This window comes from Alnus glutinosa, chromosome 10 (genome assembly GCF_958979055.1).
Source record: "Alnus glutinosa chromosome 10, dhAlnGlut1.1, whole genome shotgun sequence".
Classification (NCBI taxonomy): domain Eukaryota; kingdom Viridiplantae; phylum Streptophyta; class Magnoliopsida; order Fagales; family Betulaceae; genus Alnus; species Alnus glutinosa.
In genome coordinates this window covers 18,577,426-18,604,039 of record NC_084895.1, presented here as the reverse complement: position 1 = coordinate 18,604,039, position 26,614 = coordinate 18,577,426, and the positions used below count along the sequence as shown (strand labels likewise).

Genomic DNA, 26,614 nt, shown 5'->3' with positions numbered 1-26,614 from the left:
CCCATTTAATTAAATATATCGAATTAAAGTCGGTATATATAGTAGCTTAATACGACTAGAATTTAACGCACTAGCAAAAATTGCTATCCCCAAGTGTGACTGTGAATTCTCCATTCCTTGCCCTTCAACCCACTGTCGGCGAGAGGGTTTTTGTATTATACAATGAATTAAGCTTAGCTGGTGGTTTGTACTTTGCTTTTCCATAGAGGAGGCACACGTATCTTGTATTTTGATATTATCTTGGCTTCCACCCACCTTCCAAATGTCCCAAAACAATGCCATTTCCCCCTTTCTTTATGCCCCATCACCGCTCACTGTCTCCATTACCAACTCATTTCCCCCCTTGTATATAAACCTCTCTAAACACCTTCTTCTTCTACAACTCCTCCAAACCTGGCCTTCATCTTCAATTGAATACATATGGCTTCTTCTTCATCTACCCTTACAATATCCCCAAGAAAGCTTCGATCCGATGTGTTTTTCTATTCGTACCGAGAAGACTCAAACACCCCATTGGTGATCAATGTTCTTGCCTCTCTCATTGAGAGAAGTATGGCAAGGAATGAGAGGATTGCCAAAAGCTGCAGATGGGCTTTGTCCAAAGACATCAGAACCCGGGTTTTTGACTGCCATGAGACGCCGGACATGACGATCCAGTCCTTTCTAGAGAGGATTTTCCGGTACACCAGAGCTGGACCGTCGGTTTATGTTGTTGCATATGTCTATATCGATCGGTTTTGCCAGAGAAATCAAGGATTCCGGATCAGTGCCACAAATGTGCATAGGCTTCTCATAACAACCATCATGGTGGCTTCCAAATATGTGGAGGACATGTGAGTTCTTTTCTCTCTCTTTTTCCTTTATTGGTATGGTGGGCAATTTCGGCTTTCGGGTCGGTTCGGGTTGTGTCGAGGCTTGAGCATAAGGGCGCGTTTAAAATTGTGATTTCGTAGACAAAAAATATAATTTTAAACAAAATCGCGAAAAATGAATTGTTTGAGAATTACGTATTTAAAAAATTACAATTTGAAAACGCAGAAAATTGTAGGTAATGAAGTGTCTTTTTGAAAGCTTAATTGCGTTTTTAAAAATTATTTTTTCAAATTGCACTTTTTGAAATCACAAAAACCAAACAAATCCCAAGACTGTATAAATCAATCCTAACCCGACTCAGACCCTTTAGCCTTAATGCACTAATTTCGTATTAAATTCGTGTTGGCGAGTCGTGTTAAAAATTGTCGACCTTGATTCTAATGTCGACTCTTCTTTTTGAACAGGAATTACCGCAATTCATACTTTGCGAGAGTTGGGGGATTAACAACAGAAGAATTGAACGAGCTGGAGCTTGAATTTGTGTTCTTAATGGGCTTCAAATTGCATGTAAATGTGAGTGTCTTTGAGAGCTACTGTTGCCACTTAGAAAGAGAAGTCAGCATTGGAGGAGGTTACCATATAGAGAAGACTTTACGATGTGCAGAAGAAATCAAAGGGAGGCAGAAAGAAGGAAGAGGGTACAATCAGATTGCTCGTGTTATGTTGTAGACTCGAATGGGGAGTTTTACCCTTTTGTCAATTTTATTTACCCATCATGTTGGTAGGTAATTACCGTGTACAGAGAAGTAAATTTAGTGTCTTGGAAATTGTTAAGGATTTACATGACCTTGGAGTAATGTAAAACTATTGTGGTTTGATATAGATAAGAGGGAAATATATGGTGACTTCTTTCTCTTCATTTTTATTTTTTTTTTTTGGCATAAAGGTTCATATGTATTTTACATTTTCCCATAAGTTATGCTTTCTATGTCACAGCCATAAAAAGACAATACAAATATTTGAACAAATACACGAACAAACAACCAAAATACAAAATACTCTTAAAAATAAATATATATAAAAATTCACTTTCATGTCATTTCCGAACACTTATAGACTAATGCTCCGTTTGTTTCGACGTAAATTGATTTTTGAAAAATAATTTCGACATTTTACGGTGTTTGGTAGGGGCGAATATAATGGTCAACGAAAATCATTTTCGGTTTGACCGTAAAAGCTTCTTTAATTTTTGGAAAACAATTTACGGTTTTAAAAACTGTAAATCGTTTTTCGAAATTAAACTCTTGGTCCTTGCACGCATGTTTGATATCCGATTGCAAAAATCTGGCGACATCCGGCAATCGTCGCCGGACGCCAGCGGACCAAATTCTGGTCAAAACTGGCCGGAATCCGACCATGGTCAGAAGTTGGCCGGATCTGACAGGATTCGGAGGAGTCCGGCAGGAATTCGGCAATGGCAACCGGACGTTGTTGGATTCTTGCAGCAGTTGCATTTTCGTTTTTCGTAATTTTTTTGTGCGTACCAAATGCTAAAAAATATTTTCGAGAAAATCATTTTTTCTGAAAATGATTTCGTCGAAAATATTTTACGACGAAAACCATTTTACATCGAAACAAACGGAGCATAAAAACAAAATATCTTGTAAAAAACATTAATAAATAGAGCCCTATTAACAATTGCGTGAATCCTTAATATTAGTATTAAAACTGGTAATACCAATTAATAATTTTTTGGAAAAACTTCACTTATAACTTTTGATCTTTCGTCACTTTTGCAAAAAAGTACAAAAACTTTAAAAAATGTTAATTTAGGGTATTTATCTTTCAATTTTTATTTTTTATTTTTTTAAATTTCAACAATCTGTTAGAATTTTTCATTAAACCCTATCAGAATTCCCAAAATAACCCAGTGTTTTTTTTTTTTTTAAAAAAATAATAATAAATTTTTAAAAGATTTAGGCATGGGTATTTTTGTGAATTCCGTTAAATTCTGACTAACACCTAAATCCTAGTAATTTTTTTTTCCTAAAAAAAAGAGGGGTATCTTAAGAATTTTAACAAGATTTAACGAAAAATTCTAACGGATGATTGAAATTGAAAACAATTGAAAAATAGATACCGAAAATTAACACTTTTAAAGTTTGGAGTATAAGTGAAGTTCTCCTTAATTTTTGTGTAAAATTAAATTTTGAATATCCAAGTCATATTTAAATTTTGTATCTTGTTGGTGACGTGGGAAATCTCGTGACGTTAGGGGCTAGGATTTGCACTTAATTTGGTTTTGTGTTCGAATTTTGAATATCAAATTAATGTGAGAGATATGATCTCACTTTAGGTTCTTCCATGTCAAATTTTTGAAGAAGTGCCAAGCTACAACCACAAAAGGGAACTTTTAGATATTCTCCACGCTCCACCTAAAACACTCGGCGCTTTGGCCATTATGATTTTGAAAGGGAGTTATGGCAAGATAGTGATCAAAAAATATAGGCAACATTTCAATTAATCTTATTGAATTTTGGTCGCTTTTCTAATTATTTCTCTAAACTTTAATTTAGTGTATCCAACTTTAATTTTTTTTTGCAATGTTGCCCCTCCATTAGATTCTTTCCGTTAAATCATGTGAAAATTTTCAAAATGACCATTTTGTTTTTCATTTTTTTTTAAAGAAATATATAAAAATAAATCAAAGATTCATGCGTGAATATTTTTGCCAATTCTATTAAATCCTGACCAACAGCTTTACAATTTTTTTTCTTTTTTTCTTTTTTCCTAAAAAAATGGAGGTATTTTAAAATTTTTGACACTTGTCATTATTTAACAGAAAATCCTAATGGAGAGATGAAATTAAAAAAAAAAAAAAAAATTGAAAATAAGATACATTAAATTGAGAGTTTTTGAAATTTAAGAGGATAATTGCAAATGTGATGGAAGTTCAGGGGCGGTTAAGTGAAGTTTTTCTTAAAATATAATATATTTGCAGCTAGGAGTGTGGAGGAAACCAAAAAAACAAATTGCAAAATATGTCCATGTATTTACATGATTTAGAATCACCTATCAGTGGTATCAAAATGTTATGAGAGCTCTTTGGGGTATGCAATAATTAATAACAAATTACTCTCTACTATGAAATTTCATCCAAAAACTGGACGAGAAATAATACACTTATATCTCCTATACATATCTTGTACATCTACATACAATCAAGTTTTAAATTTATCATTGAATTTGTGAGACTCAATATGGGTTCCATAAATACAAAGATAGATTTTAAAACAATATGTACAATAAATATATAGCAGATATAAAAATATCATTACTCTAAACAAATACACATAGAATTTTTATTTTCATATTACTAAGCCACCTATTAATCCCACGTTATCTTGTATATATATATATATATATATATATATATATATATATGTGTGTGTGTGTGTGTGCGTGTTTTACGACACGTAAATCAAATTCTCACTATTCTTCAACCAAGTAAGAGTTCTTCACAGAGTTCTTAGACACTATACATGATAGAAAACAACTTGAATTCCTCTTCTCCCGAAATAAGGTTAGATCTAAATCTCTATTCAGAAATGCCTATCTGTTTTTTTCTGTTTTTTTTTTTAAAAAAAAAAATTAATTATTAAATTTGTAGGATTTACGTGTAAATCCTACAAATTGAATGATTAATTTTTAAAAGGAGAGGACGGGAGCCAATTTAGCCAAATATAATGAGTAGCAAATCTCATCTTTTATGGCCGTTGACCTAGCTGATATGGTTCCAACCCTAGTCCCTAGAACTTGATGAGCACCTACCATCACGGAGAAGTTTTACCAACAAGCATCATTTGCTTTAGTGCCAGATTAATTATAATAATAATAATAAAAAGTCCTGCATTAATTACATATAAATTCTTATTTGCTGCAAAATAATAAAAGAGAATGGGTCCGGCCAGCATTATATATAATGTATAGATTTGCAAGACTTGACCTCCTTTGATCATTACAGTTGTACGAATGAGTAAAAACTTAATATATATAATAATTAATAAATAACAGATTACAATGTTGCATAGGATCTAGGCCATAATGTATTACCAACAGAAGACAGCTTAATTAAAGGAAGGGAATTAGGAAAGTGGGAAGAAAGAGAGTTTAAGTAATGAGAGGACAAGTTGGTAGGAGAGGAATCTTCAATAACTTTTTTTCTTTTTTTCTTTTTTTTTTTTTTTTTTTTTTTTTTTCTTTAATAAGTTTTAGTGTCCTGCCCTTTCCAAGTTCTAATGCATCAACAGTGCGTTTGACATTGCACTTTTACAAATTAAAAATAAAATTTTAAATCAAATCGTATAAAACATTAATATTCTGCTCCTTTTGCTCCAAAAGAACATCATTGCGTTTTGTTTTTGAAGAACAATGGCCGTCCAAACTGTTCATCTTGTGCAATCTACTTGGCCAGCCATTTGGAAGCAATTCTTGCCCTTTCCCATATTCATATATATTATATTGAGTACCGTTAATAAATAGATTATTATATGATTACCATTAAATTTGAATGATGTGTTAGTAAAAATATAGTTATATTCATATATAATAGTTGACCAAATGATTGATTTTTACTATTACATCATTAAGTTGTATAACAGTTATATAATAGCCTACTAAATACAATTACTATATCTTTTAATTACAAGAGAGCAAACGTTGAAATCTTAACATTCTTCTTAGATGATTAATTAACTAATTAATAATCAAATTCACTATTTTCTATCATCTTAAATATTTATGATAATTAATAATTATATATGATATGAGAACAAAGATTTTAGCGTCAAATCCTGATTTGCAGTTTATTCTCTATTTCAATTGAATATTCTATATTTTAGGCTTTATTTATTGAGAAGAATTTAAGATCACAATTTAGAAACAAAATTCACAATTTTTTATTTATTTATTTATTTTTTTTTTATGAGTTTAAGCTTTTGAAGTAATGATTTAATAATTTTAAAAAGAATATGGATAAAGAGATTGGGAATATTTAAACATAAAGGTCTTAGAAAAAAGAATCTTGAATTTTGTGAGATAGAAAGGCAATATATAAGTTAGAATAGGAGGCATTGCCATCATAATTTGTCGTCATTGTCGTCTAGACTAATCATGTTTTTCTACCACTTTCGAAACGGCCAACGATACTTTTCTTTTTTTCTAACCATTTATTTAATTCACAACCAACTAAGACTGTCCCCCACCTCCCCACTTATATTCCTGCACTAAGCCTTATGGCTTCAATTATCCCTAATAATCATCTACAACAATTATTTGATTGAATGCATGGCTAGCAATTTAGGCAGATAATACGATAAATGGATTAAGATTTATTAAGATTTCTTGAAATTTATAAATTTTCAAATTATGTGAATTCATGACTTTTTTGAATTGAATAGCATGAAAAATAGTACGTATTAAAAATGTGACATGTTACCGGGGTGCGCAAAAAAAATTTCATTCCAAAATGGTTTTTCCTTAACTTTTAAAGAAACACTTGTTCTTCAGTAAATCAAACGGAAGTTTTTGGCTTAAAGCTTTTCTATGACATAAAGTGAAAGAACCTGATGAAATATACTCAATTCTCGTTGATAACATATCACTTTTTAACAAGTAGCATTTTTTTTACTCTATTTAATGCAACAAACGGTCTGAATTCACATAATTTGAAAATATGGGATTTTGATTCGTGATAATTAAACTTTATATGTGATTTACCTGTCCAAATAAATCTTGAGCTGTCCAGTCACTTACTTGGGCATGCAGTCTGATATATGGTCTCTTATATTATCTATCCAAATTACTAACAATACTGAAAAAAAATAATTTTTGTGGATCCAATCCAGTTCTCTCTCTCACACGAGTAATGCTATAAAGATGACCCATATTCTTCTTGCGTTATTCAAAAATTAATGTGACTTTTAAAATTACTATTAAATCAAAATTTAATAGTGATATATCATATATTTAATGGTAATTTTAAAAGGTACATCAATTTTAAAAGGACTAAAAAAAAACATTAGGCCTCGTTTGGTTTGCGGATTAGACCCATGGAAAGGAATAACTATTCCTACTGAATAGCTATTCCTTTGTTTGGTTGTATATTATTTAAGGGAATAGTTATTCCAACGGAATAGCTATTCCCTTACGAAGAGGAATAGGTATTCCACTCAAAAAGGAGTGGAATACCTATTCCTTTCCTGTGGGAATAAATAAAATTCGTCTTTTGCCCAAAAACCCCAACTCTCTCAACATCCAAGTCTCTTATCTCTCTCTCTCTCTGTTTCTCAACTCATGGTGTATTTCGATACGAAATTTTGAAAATAAAATATAATTCTAATTCTACTTTTTTCAAAAATAAATCATATTTTATTCAAGTTTTTCAAAAACAAATCATATTTTATTCAACTTTTTATAAACAAATCATATTTTATTCAATTTTTTTTTCTTCTAAAAAGTCAAATCTCAAAATTCGCAAACAGAGTAAGAATTTAATTCTGATTTCAAAAATTCATTACTCAAATGCATCATCAATATCTCTCTCCATCTCTGCAATTATATTCTCATCCCCCTCTCTCTGTTTCTCAATCCAACTTAATTTGTTGTGGGTTAGTCTTCTTTTTTCTTTTTCTTTTTTTCTCCTATGATTTAGCCTACAGAATGCACTTAGACGTAGCAAAACGAGTATCTCTTAATATCGGGAGGACTCCAATTGCCTGGCGGATGTTTGAGAAAAACTTTGTAAGCAATGAACGAATGTTTGTTGCTGAAAAATAAATAAAAAATAATAAAATAAAAAGGGCTTTGCAGATGATTTATTTTTTTATGCTGATTATGTTTTTTTTTTTTTTTTTAAATCATTTTACTTTGTAAGCAAAGAATGAATGTTTGTTGCTGGAAAACAAATAAAAAAGAATAAAATAAAAAGGGCTTTGCAGATGATCTTTTTTTTTTCTTTTTATTTTTTTATGATGGTGATATGATGATTATGTGTGTGTGTGTGTGTGTATTTTTTTTTTCTCCTTACAAATCATTTTGTAGCGTAATTGTATATGAAAAAAAAAAAAAAAAAAAGCCATGAACTCTATGAAATTAAAAAAACAAAAAAAAAGGTCATAGTATGATTGTTTATGTTTCTAAAATAAAGAAAAAAAATGTCCTTAAGAATATAAATTATATTTTTATTATAAGGGTGTTTTAGGAAATTTGATTATAATATGATTCCATTTACCAATGTATTGCACTGTACCAAACAAAAGAATACATATGCAATGTTCTATTCCACCGTTACAACCAAACAAAAGAATATGAATAGTTATTCCATTCCACCTTCATCTATTCCCAGGAATAGTTATTCCTTTTCCTAATGGAATAGACATTCCGCAAACCAAACGAGGCCTTAATTTTCCTTTCGGCATGAGTCCTTCCCACACACAAGTTAGAGCTTATTATGATTTCAACGTAATTTCACACGATTTCGCAATGTCAGCGCTTACACTAGTCTCCTTTGAAGTGAAATTGTTAGAAGTAGAGGAATTTTAAATCCAAATTGTGCAATCATGAAGTTCAACATCTAATGATTATAGTGAATCAAATTACCCTATTCACCTATTTCGATCAAATACAAGAATCTCAAAAGTATTCAAATTGTATTTTCTAGTTTGCTATATATTCATTTTTCAAATAATATTTTTCTTATATTTTCCTCATTTATTTTTCTACCGTACGTTGCACTAATAGCTCAATTGCACCATAAAAAGGCCTTATCACAGTGCAATACGAATCTTGATAATTCAATATAATGAAGATGTAGTCTTAATTATCGGGTATCTTTTTTTGAACAAAATAAACCTTCTTCATTGAATCGAAAAGTCTCAGGGTAAGGACAATAACATGAGGTGCAAGACCCTCATACCCTAAGTCAGATAAATCTGACTTGTACAACAACCTAAACAATACAGAATTATTACAGGACAAACAATAATCCCATCTTTACAATAAAGCACACACAATAAATAAAAGAGGGCAGATCTAGCACCTAAGCCAACAAATAGTCCAATAACATTTAAGCATCACAGAGGCAAACTGCAAACACACTAAAAAAAACATAAACACCCTAAAACAGAAGCCAACATCGAGACCGGAGTTAGGTGGCGCAGTCACTGGTGACGGCGTGTGCAGACCGTGCGCCGCCACCGGAGACCTCCTCTGCAGTAGAAAACTCGTCGAAAGACCTCGGAACCACCGAAAAACCCCCAACCACACCCTGGAAGACAAGCCGTGACCCACACACGCTGGTCCAAGGAGAGACTCCCCTGGCGCGTGCAGGTCACGCACCTAGCGTGAAGAACCGCACGGCCGTGGCTGGAGGTTGCTGGACCAGAAGAAACCGGTGACTACCGTGGAGAGGTGCGTCTTGAGAAAACCAGCCGAAATGAGTAGATCTGACTCAACAGAAAGAAAACCAAACAAAGAAAATCTGGTCAGAAACTCCGCTGGAAAACACACCAGAAAGTCGCTCCCCAACCCAAAACCCGTGAAGCCTTCTACCGGGGAACATCAACCACCACCAGATCTATCTAATCCGGGGGGAAACAAAAACTCAAAAACCCTAATGGCATGGGGACACAAAAACTCCACTAACAATAGTTAGGGATGAGAAAAAACCATCCCCCACCATAAAAAGGCGAGGGAGGAAGCACCATTGGGGGAGGGAAGGCGCCATCCCTCCCTCAGGAAAACAAACCTCTCAAGCGTTGCTCTTCCAATTACTCTTCCACTCATGTTATTAAAAATATAAATAAGCATCTTTTGGCACCATAGCTTTTCTCTGGATGTAGCCACCCCATTATAGAAAATGGATGAAATTTAATTAAAATGATGAGGCTATTTTAATGTCGAGAATATAGAAGGTTTAGGAACACACACACACACACACACACACACACACACACACACACACACACACACACACACACATATATATATATATATATTATTATTATTATTATATTATCGCCATTTTTCATGTAATGTAGCCACTCCATTATAGAAAATGGATGAAATTTATTTAAAATGATGAGGCTATTTTAATGTCGAGAATTTAGAAGGTTTAGGAACACAAATGAGATTATGTTTCTTGTTATCAATATAGTTTATTCTGCTATGTCCATCAGCATTAACCAAATCCCAAGCTGTTTAATGTTTTCCTGATCATGATGAATAGTTATAAATAGGTTTATAAATAAATTAGTATGTTCGACAATCCGCTTGATATCCGTTCGGTTTAGCCCGATTCAAATTCGAACTCGATATTGTAGAAACTCGCTCGTTACTGTAGAAACCTGCTCGATTAATAAGTGATACATACCCGACTCTACTACAAAAAAATAAGTGTTTTGAGCCCTTTTTTTTAGCCGTTTTCAAAACGGCTCCACATATCAAGTATTAAAGTCTCGGTTTGAGTCGTTTTGGACAAATCGGTTTTAACCGTTTTAACCAAAACGGCTCAAAACGTTTAGAGCCGTTTTAAACTAAAACGACTCCATCTAGTTGGAGTTGTTTTAAGGACCCAAAACGGCTCTAAATAAATAAATTTAAAAAAAAAATAAAAAAAATTTAGAGTTGTTTTATGGTTCCTAAAACGACTCTAAATTAAAAACATTAAAAAAAAAATTATTTTTTTGGAGTCGTTTTAGGGACCCCTAAAACGACTCTAAATTGAAAAAAATAAAAATTAAAAAAAATTTAAAAGAACTAATCCACAATAGTTCTTGATCGAGATCTGCAAGAAGTCCACAAACAACCCAATTCAATATCCTGAACAATCCTTCAAAACTTTGATCCAAAAGCCTCGATGCCAATTCCATTTAGAGTTACCACAACCAAATGGGAAAAAAAAGAAGAAGAAGAAGAAGAAGAAGAAGAAGAAATGAAACCAGTAAAGCTTAAAGTTACAAAGCATAAAAAAAATGCATGAGTTAAACTCGAAGTCTTCTTGTAAACTTCCCTCAGAACCTCCAGCTTCTGCGATATCACCGTCAACACCTACGCAATCGACAGCCTCACCACCTTTCTGTATTACCCAGGAAACCCCCCCAAAAAATACCAACAACAATATTAGAAACAAAGACTTTGCTTTTCGAAAATAAAACCATAGAAAGAGAGAGAGAGAGAGAGAGAGAGAGAGAGAGAGTACATCTTGGAGAGCTTGTTGGGTGCACCACCAGTGACCTTGGCAACGTGGAGGAGGGAAAGATCCGCTTTGAGATCCTTGAGCTGGTTCAGCAACTTGGCCTTCGATTTCTGACGCAGCTCATGGACATTGATTCTCACTGTGACATTTTCACAAACAAAAACGCGACAACACGGAAATCATAAGCAAAACTAAAATGTGATTTTCAAAAACATAGAAACCTATAATCAGAAAGAATATGATTTTCAAAAGCATAGGAAGCAAGGAGAAAAAAAAAAAAAAACTTGTTCTTCACCTGGGCAGATGAACGAAGGCTTTCGAGCCCTACCAAGAGACCCACGGCTGAGTCTTAAAAGACCCACATCCTGGGTCTCAAGAGACCCGAATGCACCTTCATGGAGCTGGAGCCGGTCCGGTCCATGAGCAGGATCCGGCCCTCGCCGAGGAACTCGAAGACGCGGACGCGGGCGCCGGTGGGGGATTGATGAACATGCCGAAGAAGTTGGACTTGGGCTGGGCAAACTTGGCGGATTGGTGGATCTTCTGGGCGGTGGTGAGGAGATAGAAGAGGAAAGGAACGGTGAAAGGGGAGGCGAAAAGGAGGAGGCATTTGGTTTGGGATTGGAAAGGCGGTTTAGGGTTTGCGGGGGTTGGGGAGAAGAGGTACATGCGCGAGTGCAGTTGGGTGCGGTGGGGAGGGATGTAGTAGGTGGAAGAAGACCGCCGCTCTCGAGCCCTGCTAGAGACCCACGGCCGGGGTCTCAAGAGACCCACGTCCTGGGTCTCAAGAGACGGTGGTCGTGGGTCTCTTGAGACCCATGACGGTGGTTGTCGAGAGAGAGGAAGAAGGGAGAAGAAGAACTCTGAACAAGAAAGAAGAAAGAAAGGGAGAAATGAAGAGAGATTAAGAGAGATGAGAGTGAATGAGATATTTTATGGGTGTGTGAAAGGAAAAAAAAAAAAAAAAAAAAAAAAAATTCAAAACCTTGAATTCGTGTCCCGCACAGGACCCCAAAATTTAGAGTCGTTTTTGGAAGAAAACGACTCCAACTAGAGCTTCTTCTTCTTCTTTTTTTTTTTTTTTTTTTTTTTGTAAGTAACTTGAGCCTTTTTTTCCAATCACTTATTTTTATGTTTAATTAATTTTTTGATAACTAAGCTTATAGTATATTAGCTAATTAAATATAGTATTACATATTAATTATAGGAAAAAGTACATACAAAAAAATATTTTTTAAAAAACAAATTAAAAAAATTAAAGAAAAAAGGAAAGAAAATAAAAAAATAATTTTTGTTTTAAAAAAACTGAAAATTATATATATATAAAAAAAATTAAATAAACAAACAAAAATAAATTAAAACTAGTTTTTATTTATTTATTTTTCTATAATTTTTTGTTATTTTATATATACATTTAATAATTTTATGAAGGGTATTTTTGTCATTAGAGGGAATATTGACATTTTTTGGTAGTTTGATGGGGGACATTGACACAATTGATAGTTTGGGAGGGGGGGCGGGGAATATATAGATCGTACCACGATCCATCACATTGATCGTACCACGATCCATCACATGATCATGTGTGATCAATTGTGGTATGATCTCTGTGATGGATCGTGGTACGATCATGTGTGATGGATCGTGGTACGGTCATGTGTGATCGATCGTGGTACAATCTATGTGATCAATTGTGGTACGATCAATGTGATAGATCATGGTACGATCTAAGTGTGATAGATTGTGGTATGATCTATGTGATTGATCGTGGTATGATCCATGTGATAGGTCGTGGTACGATCTATGTGATGGATCGTGGTACGATCATGTGTGATGGATCGTGGTACGATTTGTGTGATAGATTATTGTACGATCTGTGTGATCGATCGTGGTACGATCTATGTGATCGATCGTAGTATGATCATGTGATCGATTGTAGTACGATCTATGTGAGACCTTTTTTTTTTTTGTTTAAACGGCTCTAATTTGAGACCTTTTTTTTTTTTAAAACGACTGCAATTAGAGTCGTTTTGACCAAAACGGCTCTAATTGGAGTCTTTTTTACTAAAACGGCTTAAAATAAATTTGAGCTGTTTTATCTACAACAGCTCTAATTAGAGCCGTTTTAGTAAAAAATGGCTCTAATTAGAGCCATTTTGCTAAAACGGCTCTAACAAAAATGGCCCAAAAAGCTTTTTTTTTTTTTTTTTTTTTTTTTTTTTTGTTTTTTTTTTTTTTTTGTTTTGTAGTGCTCGCTCAACAAAACTCAATAGGGGCATGCAAGCTCAGCTTGTTTAAAGCTCGACCGACTCATTAGCTCGTTCATATCTCTTATATATTACTAAAAATGAGTTATATACATTTAAGCATGTATATTAGTAATTAAGTAATCTATGTTATATATGTTACTTAATATTTATATGTGTGTATTAGTTAACATACTAACTAATTAGTTCATAAACTAACATATTATCTAGTTTATTAACATATACTAAGTAAATGTAATTAACTATCAGTCACTCGATATTTTATATATATATATATATATATATATATATATATATATATATATATATATATATATATATATATACACGCTAAGTAAATATTGTATTACATATTGATTATAGTACTTTGATAATAGTATTTAGTATGTTAAACTAACATATTAAGTTATTAATAGTTAGTATGGAGGTTGTTCACAAACTCGGACTTTGATCACATATTGAAAAATTTAATAGCTTACCTCCAGCTCTAGTTAAGCCAAGCTTGTTGAGTAACCTGGCCCGGCTCAGCTCGGTTCGAATGTCATTCTCAACAAGCTCAAGCTCGCCCGAGTTTTAAACGAACCGAGCTTAAACACGCATTTTATAGCTCGGCTCGAATTCGAGTTCGACTCATAAATGAGTCAGTCTTAAAATCTTAAAATTCAACTCAGCTTGGCTCGATTACATCCCTAGTTATAAACCAATCTATCCATGAGTAGAAAAATAAAAGTGATACGCATGCTGATTTATGTTCAATTATGAGATTCCGTGAGGTAATCCATAAATCATTTGGAAATTTATAATCTAATTCTGTCTTATTACGTTGTCTTGAGGATGTTCTGACTACATTAAAACTTTGGTGGTACCGATCTTCTGTTTTAGATTAAAAATGATAGGATCGGATTTCATCCCTAATGCATTAATGCACAATTATGCAGCAAATTAAACACAAGTGAAAACTCTTTTTGAAGATATTATAAGTGAAACCACTCCGAGAACCAAATTTAAGAAATCACTCACTAAATAGAAAATTCAAAGTACATACATAGTAAACTTACAAACTCTCTTGTAAAATGCTAAGACAATATGTACACAGATAAGCTCCTCACTTGCCTCCCTGTCTCCTCAGCAGCTTCAGCTCCTCCTAACCAAACTTTTATATGTGACTTCCTTACTGACCCACCAGAAGACTTCAAGTGGTTGAAGATTTGGTTATGGTGTGTGGTTTGAAGTACAAAGGCCAAGATAGGGAAAGCAATAAAAGCTCTCAACAATGGCTCTCTTGGCACACAAAGTTGAAGCTAGGCAACCTCACAAAAGGTTCTAAGGCTAAAACTTCGCAATAAATACAATGAACAATCTTATCTATTTATAGGTTGGAGAAAACCATTGTTTTAAGGTGTAAAAAGGCTTCAACTTTATTGCATGTATTTGTGTGGCCTCAGGACTCGTAAAGCACAGTCAAGACGCTTACTAGGGTTTTATCACTAACTTTAGTATGACTACTCATCAATGTCGGGACTTCTTTCTGACAGTCATTTTGGCTGTGCTCTTGGCAGGTCTGTTGGGGTGGAATACTGATTTTAGAAAATTTCTTCAAGATAAACAAGGCTAAATAATTTAAACAAACATGTTTAGAGTATTTAGTTGAACGTGTTTAATAATAAACTGTCACTCCTTGGCTATATGGGCCAATTGACTTTAAAGCTTTCATGTTGAATGATAAAGAACTTGTTCTTCGTGTTCTTGATTCAACCTCTAGATCTTCTCACCAATGATTGATGATAACCAAGAGAGTGGGCTCTCAACTTGTTATTCAAAATTTAAACTTTATTCTCGAGAGTTAACTCAAGAATATTAGTTCTTAGTAAAAACTAAAGAACTGTAGCAAAATTGCTTGCCTTTGAAGAGCTACATGCATATCTATTTATAGGTTCAGAATACTAGGAGACTGGGAGACGCAAGCAATGTGGGACAAGTTGTAAAATGGAGTTCTAGATAGAGTAGAACTCCAAGTGGTGGATGGCTAGGACTAGGATTCATCCTAGCCTTCCATCACTTCAATGTGACACATGGGCTAGGGATAAGCTCCCTGGCCCATGTGTCCCATATATGTTACTGGGCTTGAGTTTTATCTCAAAGCTCAATCTACCTTTGCATTAAATGCACAGTTTCTCTCTAGCCTATGTTTTTAATTAAATAAAAACAACTAGCCCATTAAATAAAAAAACATGATCTGATTAATTTAAATCAGCTTGATGAGGGACCTAATGAAAAAAAATACAATTAGCATTAAATAGGTCTGCAAGTATTTCACATGCAGAGGCGGACTAATATTAGGGCCAGCAAGGGCCACGACCCCTGCTGGCTCCTGAAAAAATAGTGTAAATATGTGTACTTTTTCCAATTTATAAATAGGGTAAATATTGACTTGGTAAAATTTGGACAATTTAATTTGAAAATAATGATTAAGATTTTCAATATTCATAAAACAAAATTCTTTAGAAACTCCAAAGATATTGATCCAATGTTGTTTTTTTAACTCTAGTGATAATTCCAAAAAACACGGCCTAGATGTTAGAAGCTTGGGAAAGAATTATCAAAGAGCCCGTCTTTGCCTCATGTCCTTTGGTATAGATTTGATTGGTTTCTTTAAGCCATTTCAACACTTGCTTTTGTTGGTTGGTCGGCAGCCAAAAAAAAGAAAAAAGAATTTAGAACGCAACAGATGCTTATTAGTAATAATTTTTTGTCCCACATCTTTTAGTTTGAGGAAATTAATGGGGCTTTTGAGTCGGAAAAATGAATGCTACATACCACACAAATATTTTACAAAGTTGAAAGCTGATGGGGTAAGGTATTAGACTTTTGCAATGTTGGCTTTGTGAAATATTTGTTAGATGTTTACGTAGTAAGTAGCATTTATCATTTTTCAAACAAAACACAAAAAAAAACCCCTAAAATACATTTACAACCAGAGCCATTAATTCCTTAAGACTGTCACTTCATTTGTGAAAGGTCTTTAATAAGGATTTGGTGGCATGATATATTTCTAGCATTAATCAACTATTTTCACCTCATCTGCTGCTAGTGTAAAGGCTGAATGTAAGGCTTAGAGTAATGTTTCTTGCACGACTCTTATACAATTTTTGTACAACTTTAACGACCGTTTTTTATGATCAACCATTGGATTTGTTTTCCTACATGTGGGTTCTAAATATTCAATAGTTCATTTTAAAAAAAAAAGTTGTTAGAGTTGTGTAAGAGTTGTGCAAAAGTTGTGTAAGAAACATCACTCGTAATTTTATATATAGACGAGTAATACAAGGAGTTGGTATTTTTTCGAATCCAACCTTCCAATCCTCTGTTTTAATTTCAATTATATATTCTTACTCCTAATAATCCATTTTTTTTTTACAGAATCTTCTCCTATTTTTAGCTTAAGAATTACAAAGAGGCAAATACAGAATTATGTTTTAATGGATAAGGATTTACAGCAATTCGCTAACTAAATTGTAGCCAATTCAGGTAGTCCACACATATAAAGAAAAGGTGTGGGCTCTATGTACCTAATTCTTTGACCGAATTGCAATCAATTGAATAGTTTCTACAAAGAGAACAGGTGTGAGGTTCACCTAGGCTTGGCAATTTTGACACGACCCGCGAATCCGACACAAACATGACGCGAATATATAGGGTTTGGGTTTAGGCTATGACCCGTCAACCCGTTTATGACACGTTTATGACCCGTTAATGACTCGTTTATAACCTATCAACCTGTTTATGATACGATTATGACTTGTTTATGACCCATCAACCCGTTTATGACATATTTATGACGCGATAATGACACATTTTTTACCAAATTAGCTAAACGGGTTGACACGCTAACTCGATGGGTTGACACTCCAACCAAATGGGTTGACACGAGAACCCGAATTGCCAAGCCTAGGTTCACCTTATTTGAACAGACCAGGTGCAAGACTTACCCTCTACATGGGAGCTGCAGGGCAATTGGCTGCAAGTTCACGTCCTTCAGGGCAACTGTTTTAATCATGTTCAAACATTTATATATTCTCATTCTTATAACTCACAGGACAATCACGATTTTGAGCGACTTATGAGAATTCCATTCACTTTGTTTTTGTGTTATGCAATTTGTGCGAAGAGCAATTAACATATCATTAGGGATGAATGTAACTGCTTGTTGCTAATAATTGAGCAGATAAAATTCATTCCTGAAGAATGCAACTTCCCATTGGTAATATACAAACAAAATGAATCTTATAAGTGATGAGAGCAACTTGCTGTTTCCTCTTGATACTCTGAATATGTACATGTTAGTGTTCACTACCGTTGTCACTGAAGATTCATATCAAATTTGGAATTACGTTGGGAAATGGAGCTTTGACATTTCCAAGCTTTTTTTTTTCCTAATAAATATTCCGGTGTTTTATTATTATTATTTTTATTTTTTATTTTTTACCTAAGAGTACAGTAAGAGTTTTATCTAAACCTTAATTCTTTAGTAGACGTAGGATCTGGTTCAGATCTTCAAGAATTCCCAAATCTTTAGGGATTAGATTTGGACTGGGAGTCCTATCCCAAATTTACTGGGAATAAGATTGTTGACCGAATTTATTGGATTCAGATTGTGACTCTTATCTCAATTCAACTTGGAGTAGGGTTCTAATCCAGGTTTCCTAGGATAAGGTTGATACCTGAGTTTTTGGGGCATGCTTGTCCCGGGCTTTGGCTGACTGAGTTGACTCTCGGTCCCGGGATGTCTGTATTCTTGGGACTCAATTAGGATGTACCTCCTGTCGCGTATTCTCGGGAATAATTTTTACGGGGATGATTACTTGGTGTCTATCTCCAGAGATAGGACTACCCGAGAGTCCTGTTGTCTCAGTTTTACGGCCGCCACTTCTCCTTAGGCCGGTACTAACCTAAAGGCCTATGATTCTTTAGATAGGCCAGTCTGTGTTGAATTATTCACAGCAATAGTGATAAAGAAAAAGAAAAAGAAAAAGAAAAAAAAAGGGGTAAAGTACACATAAACCCACTCAAACTACCACATCATTGTCAATGTACCCCCCCAAACTACTAATTGTGTCAATCTCCTCCCCTAAACTACCAAAAAATGTCAATGTTCATCTAATGACAAAAAAACCCTTCATAAAATTATTAAAATAAAATAACAAAAATATAAAATAACAAAAATTTATTCCAAAAAAATATTTTAAAAAAAAACTAAAACTGTTTTTTTTTTTTTTTTCGTTTGTTTATTTTATTTTTTAAAAAAATTTCCAGTTATTTTTTCATTTGATTTTTTTTGAAAAAAAAAATAGTTCTTTTTTTTTTTATTATTATTAATTTAATAAAAAAAATGGTTTTTATTTTTATTATTCGTTTTTTTTTTAAAAATTGTTTTTATAATTTTCTGTTATTTTTTCATTTGATTTTTTTTTAAAAAGGTTCTTTTTGTTTTTTATTTATTTATTTTCTCAATAATATATATATATTTTTTTAATTTTTATTTGAATTTTATTTTTTTGAATTTATAAGGACATTTTTGTCCTATTGAAAAAAAAAAAAAATTAGTGTCATTTTTGTCTTTTTGTTGGTCTTAGAGGGGACATTGATTTTTTTTGGTAGTTTGATGGAGGATATTGACACAATTGGTAGTTTAAGGAGTACATTGACAATTGAGTGGCAGTTTGAGGGGGATATGTGTATTTTTTTTTTTTAAAAAAAAAAATATAGGCAAAATTTCCATTAATCCTATTGAATTTTGGTCGCTTTTCCAATTATTTCTCTAAACTTTAATTTAGTGTATCCAACTTCAACTTTTTTGCAATGTTACCCCTCTATTAATTTTTTTCGTTAATTCCTGTCAAAAATTTTAAATTATCCATTTTTTTTTTTAACAAACAGAACGTATATAAAAATAAATCAAAGATTTAGATGTGAATATTTTTGCCAATTCTATTAAATCCTTACCAATGGCTTGGCAATTTCTTATTTATTTCTTAAAAAAAAAAAATGGAGGGTATTTTGAAAATTTTGACACCCATCTTTTAGGATTTCACAGAAAATCCTAATGGAGGGGTGAAATTAAAAATAATTGAAAAATAGATACACTAAATTGAGAGTTTTTTTAAAACTTTATGGGGGTAATTGCAAATGTGATGGAAGTTCTAGGGGGGTTAGGTGAAGTTTTCCCTAAAACATATTTTTGCCGCTAGGAGTGTGGAGGAAACCAAAAAAACAAAATGCAAAATATGTCCATGTATTTACATGATTTACAATCACACCTCCGTGTGGTATCAAAATGCTATGAGAGCTCTTTGGGGTATGCAACAATTAATAACAAATTACTCTTTACTATCAAACTTCGTTCAAAAACTTAAAGAATTCCATTAGAGTGCATCGTCAAAGTCATAAAATCACAACACGTATTCTAGTTAATTACTAACCTTTTAAACAATACACATAAGATTTTCCATGTCATATTACTTAGCCACCTATTAATCTCACGTCATCTTTTACTCCTCGTTGGCCAAGAAGGTAAACTAAGAGATATGATCTTTTGCCACTTAAAGACACAACTCTTGACCACCTTGTTCATGTGGCAAGGTGGTCCCCTAGCTAGTTTTAGGGTTTTTTTTTATTTTTTATTTTTTTTTTTTAAAAAAAAGAAGTAAAAGTAAAAGTTGTCACGTGAGCAAAAGTGGTTAAGAGATGTGTTTTAAGATGTCAATGTATAATATCTCGTAAACGAAAGTCTAAGTATATATGTTATATTTTCTTTTACGACACGTAAACCAAATTCTCACCATTCTTCAACCAGGTAGGAGTTCTTCACACGGTATTTAGGCATTTCTAAATCTCTATTTAGAAATGCCTTCCTGTATTTTCTTTTTCTCTTTTTTTTTTTTTTTAAAATTTTTTTTAAAATTTTTTTTTAAAATTTTTAAAAATTATTAAATTTTAAGACTTGCACCTAAATTTTACAAATTGAATGATTAATTTTTAAAATAAGAGAGGAGCCAAATATAATGAGTAGCAAATCTCATCTTTTATACCTGTTGACCTAGCTGAAATGGTTCCACCCCTAGAAATTGATGATCAGCTGCCATTACGGAGAAGTTTCACCATGACCTTGCACACGCGTTAAGGTTGTTCTCCGGCTGGTTTTTTTTTTTTTTTTTTTTTTTTTTAAAGGGTTAGCACGTAGATAAAAGTGGTTAGAAATTGTATCTTAAGGTGACAATGCATCATATCTCATAAACTAAAGCTTAGGTATATATGTTGTATTTTCTTTTACTACATGTAAACCAAATTCTCACAACCAAGTAAGAGTTCTTCACACAGTATTTAGGCATTTCTAAATCTCTATTTAGAAATGCCTTCCTGTATTTTTTTTTTTTAAATTTTAAAAATTACTTATTAAATTTGTAGAACTTGCACCTAATTTTTACAAATTGAATGATTAATTTTTAAAATAAGAGGAGAGGACCCAAATGTAATGAGTAGCAAATCTCATCTTTTATACCTGTTGACCTAGCTGACATGGTTCACCCCTAGAAATTGATGATCACCTGCCATCACGGAGAAGTTTCACCAACAAGCATCATTTGCTTTACTGCCAGATTAATAATAGGGTGCTACAGCTATCAAATTTTTTTATTAAGAAATGAATATTAAGATAATATAGAGCTTATTTATTAGAATTTATTTTTTTATTAAGAAATGAATATTAAGATAATATAGAGCTTATTTATTAGAATTTGTAATATATATATATTTTAATCACATCCAATAAATAAGATTTACATCATTTTCATACTAATCTCTTGATAAAAAATTTGATATCCCTATCATTTCTCTTAATAATAAAAAGTCCAGCATTACAGATTCACGAGCATTTCTTACAAAACAAATTCTTATTTGCTGCAAAATAATAAAAGAGAATGGGTCAGCTTGTCCAGCATTACATATAATGTATAGGTTTGCAAGAAAGAGAGTTGAAGTAATGAGAGGACAAGTTGGTAGGAGAGGAATCTTCAATTTTTTATTTTTTTTTGTTTCTTAAATAAGTTTTAGTGCATTAGTGTCCTGCCCTTTCCAAGTTTTACTGCATCAACAATGCGTTTGACATTTCACTTTTACAAATTAAAATTAAAATTTAAAATCAAATAGCATAAAATATTAATATTTGGCTCCTTTTGTGCCAAAAGAACATCATCACATTTTGTTTTTGGAGAACAATGGCCGTCCAAACTGTTCATCTTGTGCAATCTACTCGGCCATGCCATTTGGAAGCAATTCTTGCCCTCCCATTTTCATATATATATTATATTGAGTACGGTTAATAAATAGATTATTATATGACTGTCATAAAATTTGAATGATGTGTTAGTAAAAATATATTGTTATATTCATATATAACTGTTGATCAAATGATTAACTTTTACTATTACATCATCAAGTTGTATAATGATTGTATAATAGCCTACTAAATGCCATTATTATATGTTTTAATAACAAGAGAGCAAACATTGTAATCTTAACATTCTTCTTAGATGATTAATTAACTAATTAATAATCAAATTTACTATTTTCTATCATCTTAAATATTTATGATAATTAATAATTATATATGATATGAGAACAAAAATCTTAGCTTCACTTCAAATCTTGACTTACGGTTTATTCTCTATTTCAATTAAATATTATATATTTTAAGCTTTATATATATATATATATATATATATATATATGAGTTTAAGCTTTTGAAGTAATGATTTAATAATTTTAAAAAGAATATAGATAAAGAGATTGGAAATATTTAAACAGAAAGGTCAAGAATCTTGAATTTTGTGAGATAGAAAGCCAATATATAAGTTAGAATAGGAGGCATTGCCATCATAATTTGTCCTCATTATCGTCTAGACTAATCATGTTTTACTACCACTTTCGAAATGGCCAACGACACTTTTCTTTTTTCTAACCATTTATTTAATTCACACAACCAACTAAGACTGTCCCCCACCTCCCCACTTATATTCCTGCAGTAACTCCAGTAAGCCTTATGGCTTCAATTCTCCCTAATAAAGATCTACAATAATTATTTGATCGAATGCGTGGCTAACAATTTAGGTAGATAATACAAGAGATGGATTAAGATTTATTATAATTCCTTGAAATTTGTAAATTTGTAAATTATGTAAATTTATGTCATTTTTGAATTGAACAGCATGAAAAATAGCACATATTAAAAATGAGAAATGTTACTGAGGCGCGCAAAAGAAATTTCATTTTAAAAAAGTTTTTTCTTAACTTTTGAAGAAACACTCAGTCTTCAGTAAATCAAACGGAAGTTTTTGGCTTAAAGCTTTTCTACAACATAAAGCAAAAGAACCTGATAGACATATACTCAAATCTCATTGGTAACGTATCACTTTTTAACAAATAGCAATTTTTTACGCCGTTTAATACAAGAAACGGTCTGAATTTACATAATTTGAAAATAGAGAATCTTGATTCGTGATAATTAAACTTCATATGTGATCTACCAGTTCAAAATGATAATTTTGAGCTGTTTAGTCACTTAATTGGACATATAGTCTGATATATGGTTTCTTATATTCTCTGTCTAAATTATTAACAATTTAGAAAAGATGATTATTGTGGATCCAATTTAGTTCTCTCTCCCACACGAGTAATGCTATAAAGATGACCCATGCGGGTCATGCCATGCCCTTTTTATGTGATCATTTCAAAATTAATGTGACTTTTAAAATTATTATTAAATTAAAATGTAATAGTGATCTATCATATATCTAATAGTAATTTTAAAAGCCTCATCAATTTTAAAAGGACTCAAAGAAAATATTAATCTTCCTTTCGATTTTAGTCCTCCCCCACACACACAAGTTAGAGCTTATTATGATTTCAACGTAATTTCCCACCATTTCGCAACGTTAGCGCTTACATTAGGCTCCTTTGAAGTGAAATTGTTATAAGTAGAGGAATTTTTAATCCAAAGTGCAATCATGAAGTTCATCATCTAATGATTATAGCTAGTGAATCAAATTACCCTATTCACCTAATTCGATCAAATACAAGAATCTCAAAAGTCTTAAAATTGTATTTTCTAGTTTGCTATATATTAATTTTTCAAATAATATTTTTCTTATATTTTCCTCATTTATTTTTCTACCGTACGTTGCACTAATAGCTCAATTGCACTATAAAAAGACCTTATCAATATATAAATATATGGTTTATTATAATTAATAATAAATCATATATATGGTTTACGGTATGATCATTTAATTATATTAAATTATCTAATGGAATCAATAAATTGATATCAAATTAATTTATAATTAATTATTTCTTTATGGGAGAAGCAATTACATCGTATACCAATTTCGAGTGTCCCTGACCTAGCCTATAAATAAATAGTCTGTGTACTCCATAATATGGCAATTCAGTACGGCATAGATTAGAAGATACTTCAAATTATAATTTTGTTTTCAAAGGCTCGTGAAAACGCTTGAGTAAAAATGGTTAAAGGTAACACTGAATCTTGTGTTTTATTTTCCACTACTTATTAGTTTAGCATAATAATATTTGTTTATGCTAACATGTAGTATCAGAGCAACCGTTATGCTATTTTGCTTAGCATTAAATTTGGGTTGAATCCAATAAATTCTCCATGAATAAAGTTTGCCTATGTTTATTGTTCACGTACGGTTGAAAAGCCTGAACTTTGCTATGGGTATTTTTTTTTTTCGTTGTCAATATACTGTTTATTTTGAAAAACCTTTTTTGCCGTGAATTATGATATGGGTATTGTGGTTAATTTTCCATAACTGTATATGCTAAACCTACTGGTGACCCCTTGAAACCCACTGTGGACTAACCCGAAAACGTACAGAACCGCAAGCCCATTGCTGAGAAATTCACCCTGCCACCCTGGGCAACTAGCTGATTTCCTCAGTGCCTGTTATTCGCCAACTGTGTCGCATGCAGTAGGCGTCTTGGCCCTTTTTGTGGCTTACGTCATTCCGCGTCCTGTCACTGGGATTAGCGGCCCTTACGGGCTGGCCGGTTGCTAGGGGTGAGCAAAACCTGCCCAAAACCGCAGGCCCACACCGATCCGCCCCGCCCCGCCCCGTTTTGGCCAGTTTTCACATTGTAATTTGCTGTTTCCGGTTGAAATTCGGACTACCCGTGCGGTGCGGGGAGGGGCGCGGGTATAGCATTTTTAAAAAAATGGATCCCCGACCTGCCCCACACCACCCCGCATATATACAACTAACACCTAAAAAACCCTAGATTCATTTCATTTCATTTCGTCCTCTTACCTTGGGCCGCTTCTCAGTTCTCAACGATGGTCGCAGTGCTGGAGTTCATCATTTTTGTTCACCTCTCTCTCGGCTCTCAGCCTACCGTAGTGCTACACACCAGTATTGGTTTTGATCGTGGGGATATATTGAAAGATTCGATCTCAGAGCCTTAGATTAGAAATTTGAAGACGAAAATGGACTTCCAAACCCATTTTTACTGCAAAAAAGCTTCTCCATAGTCGTTTGTATTGCTTTTGTCTATCTTTGTTGAATTTTCGAAGGCTTATTTTGTTTGATGGTGTTTCTTTGCGTACTGTTTTAGTGTTTTTGTTCTTTCAAAATTGTTCCTTCAAGATTTGAGCCGAGAAGGGGTTTCTTGAAAGTGGGAATTGGAAGTGCGCCAACGTCCAACGAAGATTTGGGTTCGATCTGCAGATGCCCTGATCCACCCCGCCAAACCCGCATTCCCCTCCCCACTTCACCCCGCCTTGTACATACCCGCCCTCCATGGTTTCCCCTTAGAATATGCGATTCACGGGTTGAAACTTGGCAACCCGTAGGGGTGCGGGGCGGGGGCAAAAAGGGCAGAAACCCCCCCCCCCCCCCCGCCCCGTGCACACCCCTACCGGTTGCTGGGTAAACAGCGACCTCTCCAGGTCGCTATTGCTGCTAAGCAGCAGCCCTTCGTGGCTGTTGCATAAGGGGTCTGCAGGATGATAGAGTTGGCTGGCCATAAGAAAGAAGAAAAGGATGGCGGCTATTATGCAAATATCTACCTAAATAAATAGGCAAATACTTGTACGTTTTACTCTCAAGTGCACAAGATTGAAACAATAGTATAGCAGGTAAATACGAGATCATTCCCATGAGGATTGGTATAAATTGTATTTAAAGAGAAATTCCTAAAAGAGATATGTTGAATAAGACGGAATAAAATATTGAATTAAAAATAATAAGAAAAAAAGGTAGGGCCTTGATATTCATCGTTAATCATACTCAAATAAGATTTGCAATATGCACAATACTACAATCATAACATGATACTTAATGTTTACCAGTTACAAGGGAATGATATATTCTCTTAATGCTATTGATTTCCCTAAGCAACAAGTTAGGCATTGTATCTACTCTAACTCTTTTCTTCCTTGAAGGATTTAGCACGGTATCTACTAAGTTGTTATTCAGGAAAGCATAAATCTATGGAAATCGATAAACACACTTAGCTTGGAATATGATATATATTCTAGTTGTCTTTATGTTGATTAATCCAAGAACCTGTGTCAGGATTCTTTCGTTACTCTATTATGCCTAGGACTCGGTCATCCGAATTGATATAAATAACAAATCCATACCACATGCATATGATGACCAAACATAGACATACGAGGAATTCAAAAAACTAGAATTAATCAAGTTAAGCATCAATATATAAATTGTAATAAAGCAAATTGAAAAACTTAAAGAAACATGATTAGGGCTTCAATTGAGCCCTAACTAAAGTATTAGTTACAACTAATATTGACTAAAATTATATACGTACAGAAAATAAATAAAGGAAGAAAGAAAAACCATAATCCTTCTTGAAATAGCCTCCAATTCTTCCTCAAAGCTTGTGTGTCTTTTTTCTTCAAAGGTTAGAGTCCTATTTATAGGGATTTGAGAAGCTCTAGAAGCCTTAGGAATCCTAGAAAAATTGTAAATAGGTCTCCTAGTCCAAATAGAATAAGTACAAGTTTTTTCCTTTTCTGAAATTCCAATCTAAGTAGGAAAAGGATTCTAAATTCGTACAGATTTGTGATCCTTTATTTCTGGGAGATTTTGGCATAGTAAACGTCCGAATTAAGAAAAACCTTTTTTCTAACATATTTGTTCCATTTTTTATTAGCTTTCCAATGCCACCAATTTCGTCACAATTT

General features: G+C 33.0%; 1 protein-coding gene across 1 annotated transcript; it reads left to right on the top strand.

Annotated features, from left to right (window-relative positions):
* The first annotated feature begins 276 nt into the window (after positions 1-276).
* On the top strand, positions 277-1,732 carry LOC133880187 (cyclin-U2-1-like). The gene is made up of 2 exons (XM_062319082.1): positions 277-833; positions 1,278-1,732. Exons 1-2 carry the CDS (start codon positions 421-423, stop codon positions 1,540-1,542), a joined length of 678 nt encoding a protein of 225 aa, XP_062175066.1. The 5' UTR covers positions 277-420; the 3' UTR covers positions 1,543-1,732.
* The last annotated feature ends 24,882 nt before the right edge of the window (positions 1,733-26,614 follow it).

What these genes read in the sequence shown, in the direction of transcription:
- LOC133880187 (XM_062319082.1), top strand. Translation starts at nt 421, where the DNA reads ATGGCTTCTTCTTCATCTACCCTTACAATATCCCCAAGAAAGCTTCGA. An exon ending in TCCAAATATGTGGAGGACAT is followed by an intron (nt 834 to 1,277) that starts GTGAGTTCTTTT and finishes CTTTTTGAACAG; the next exon opens with GAATTACCGCAATTCATACT.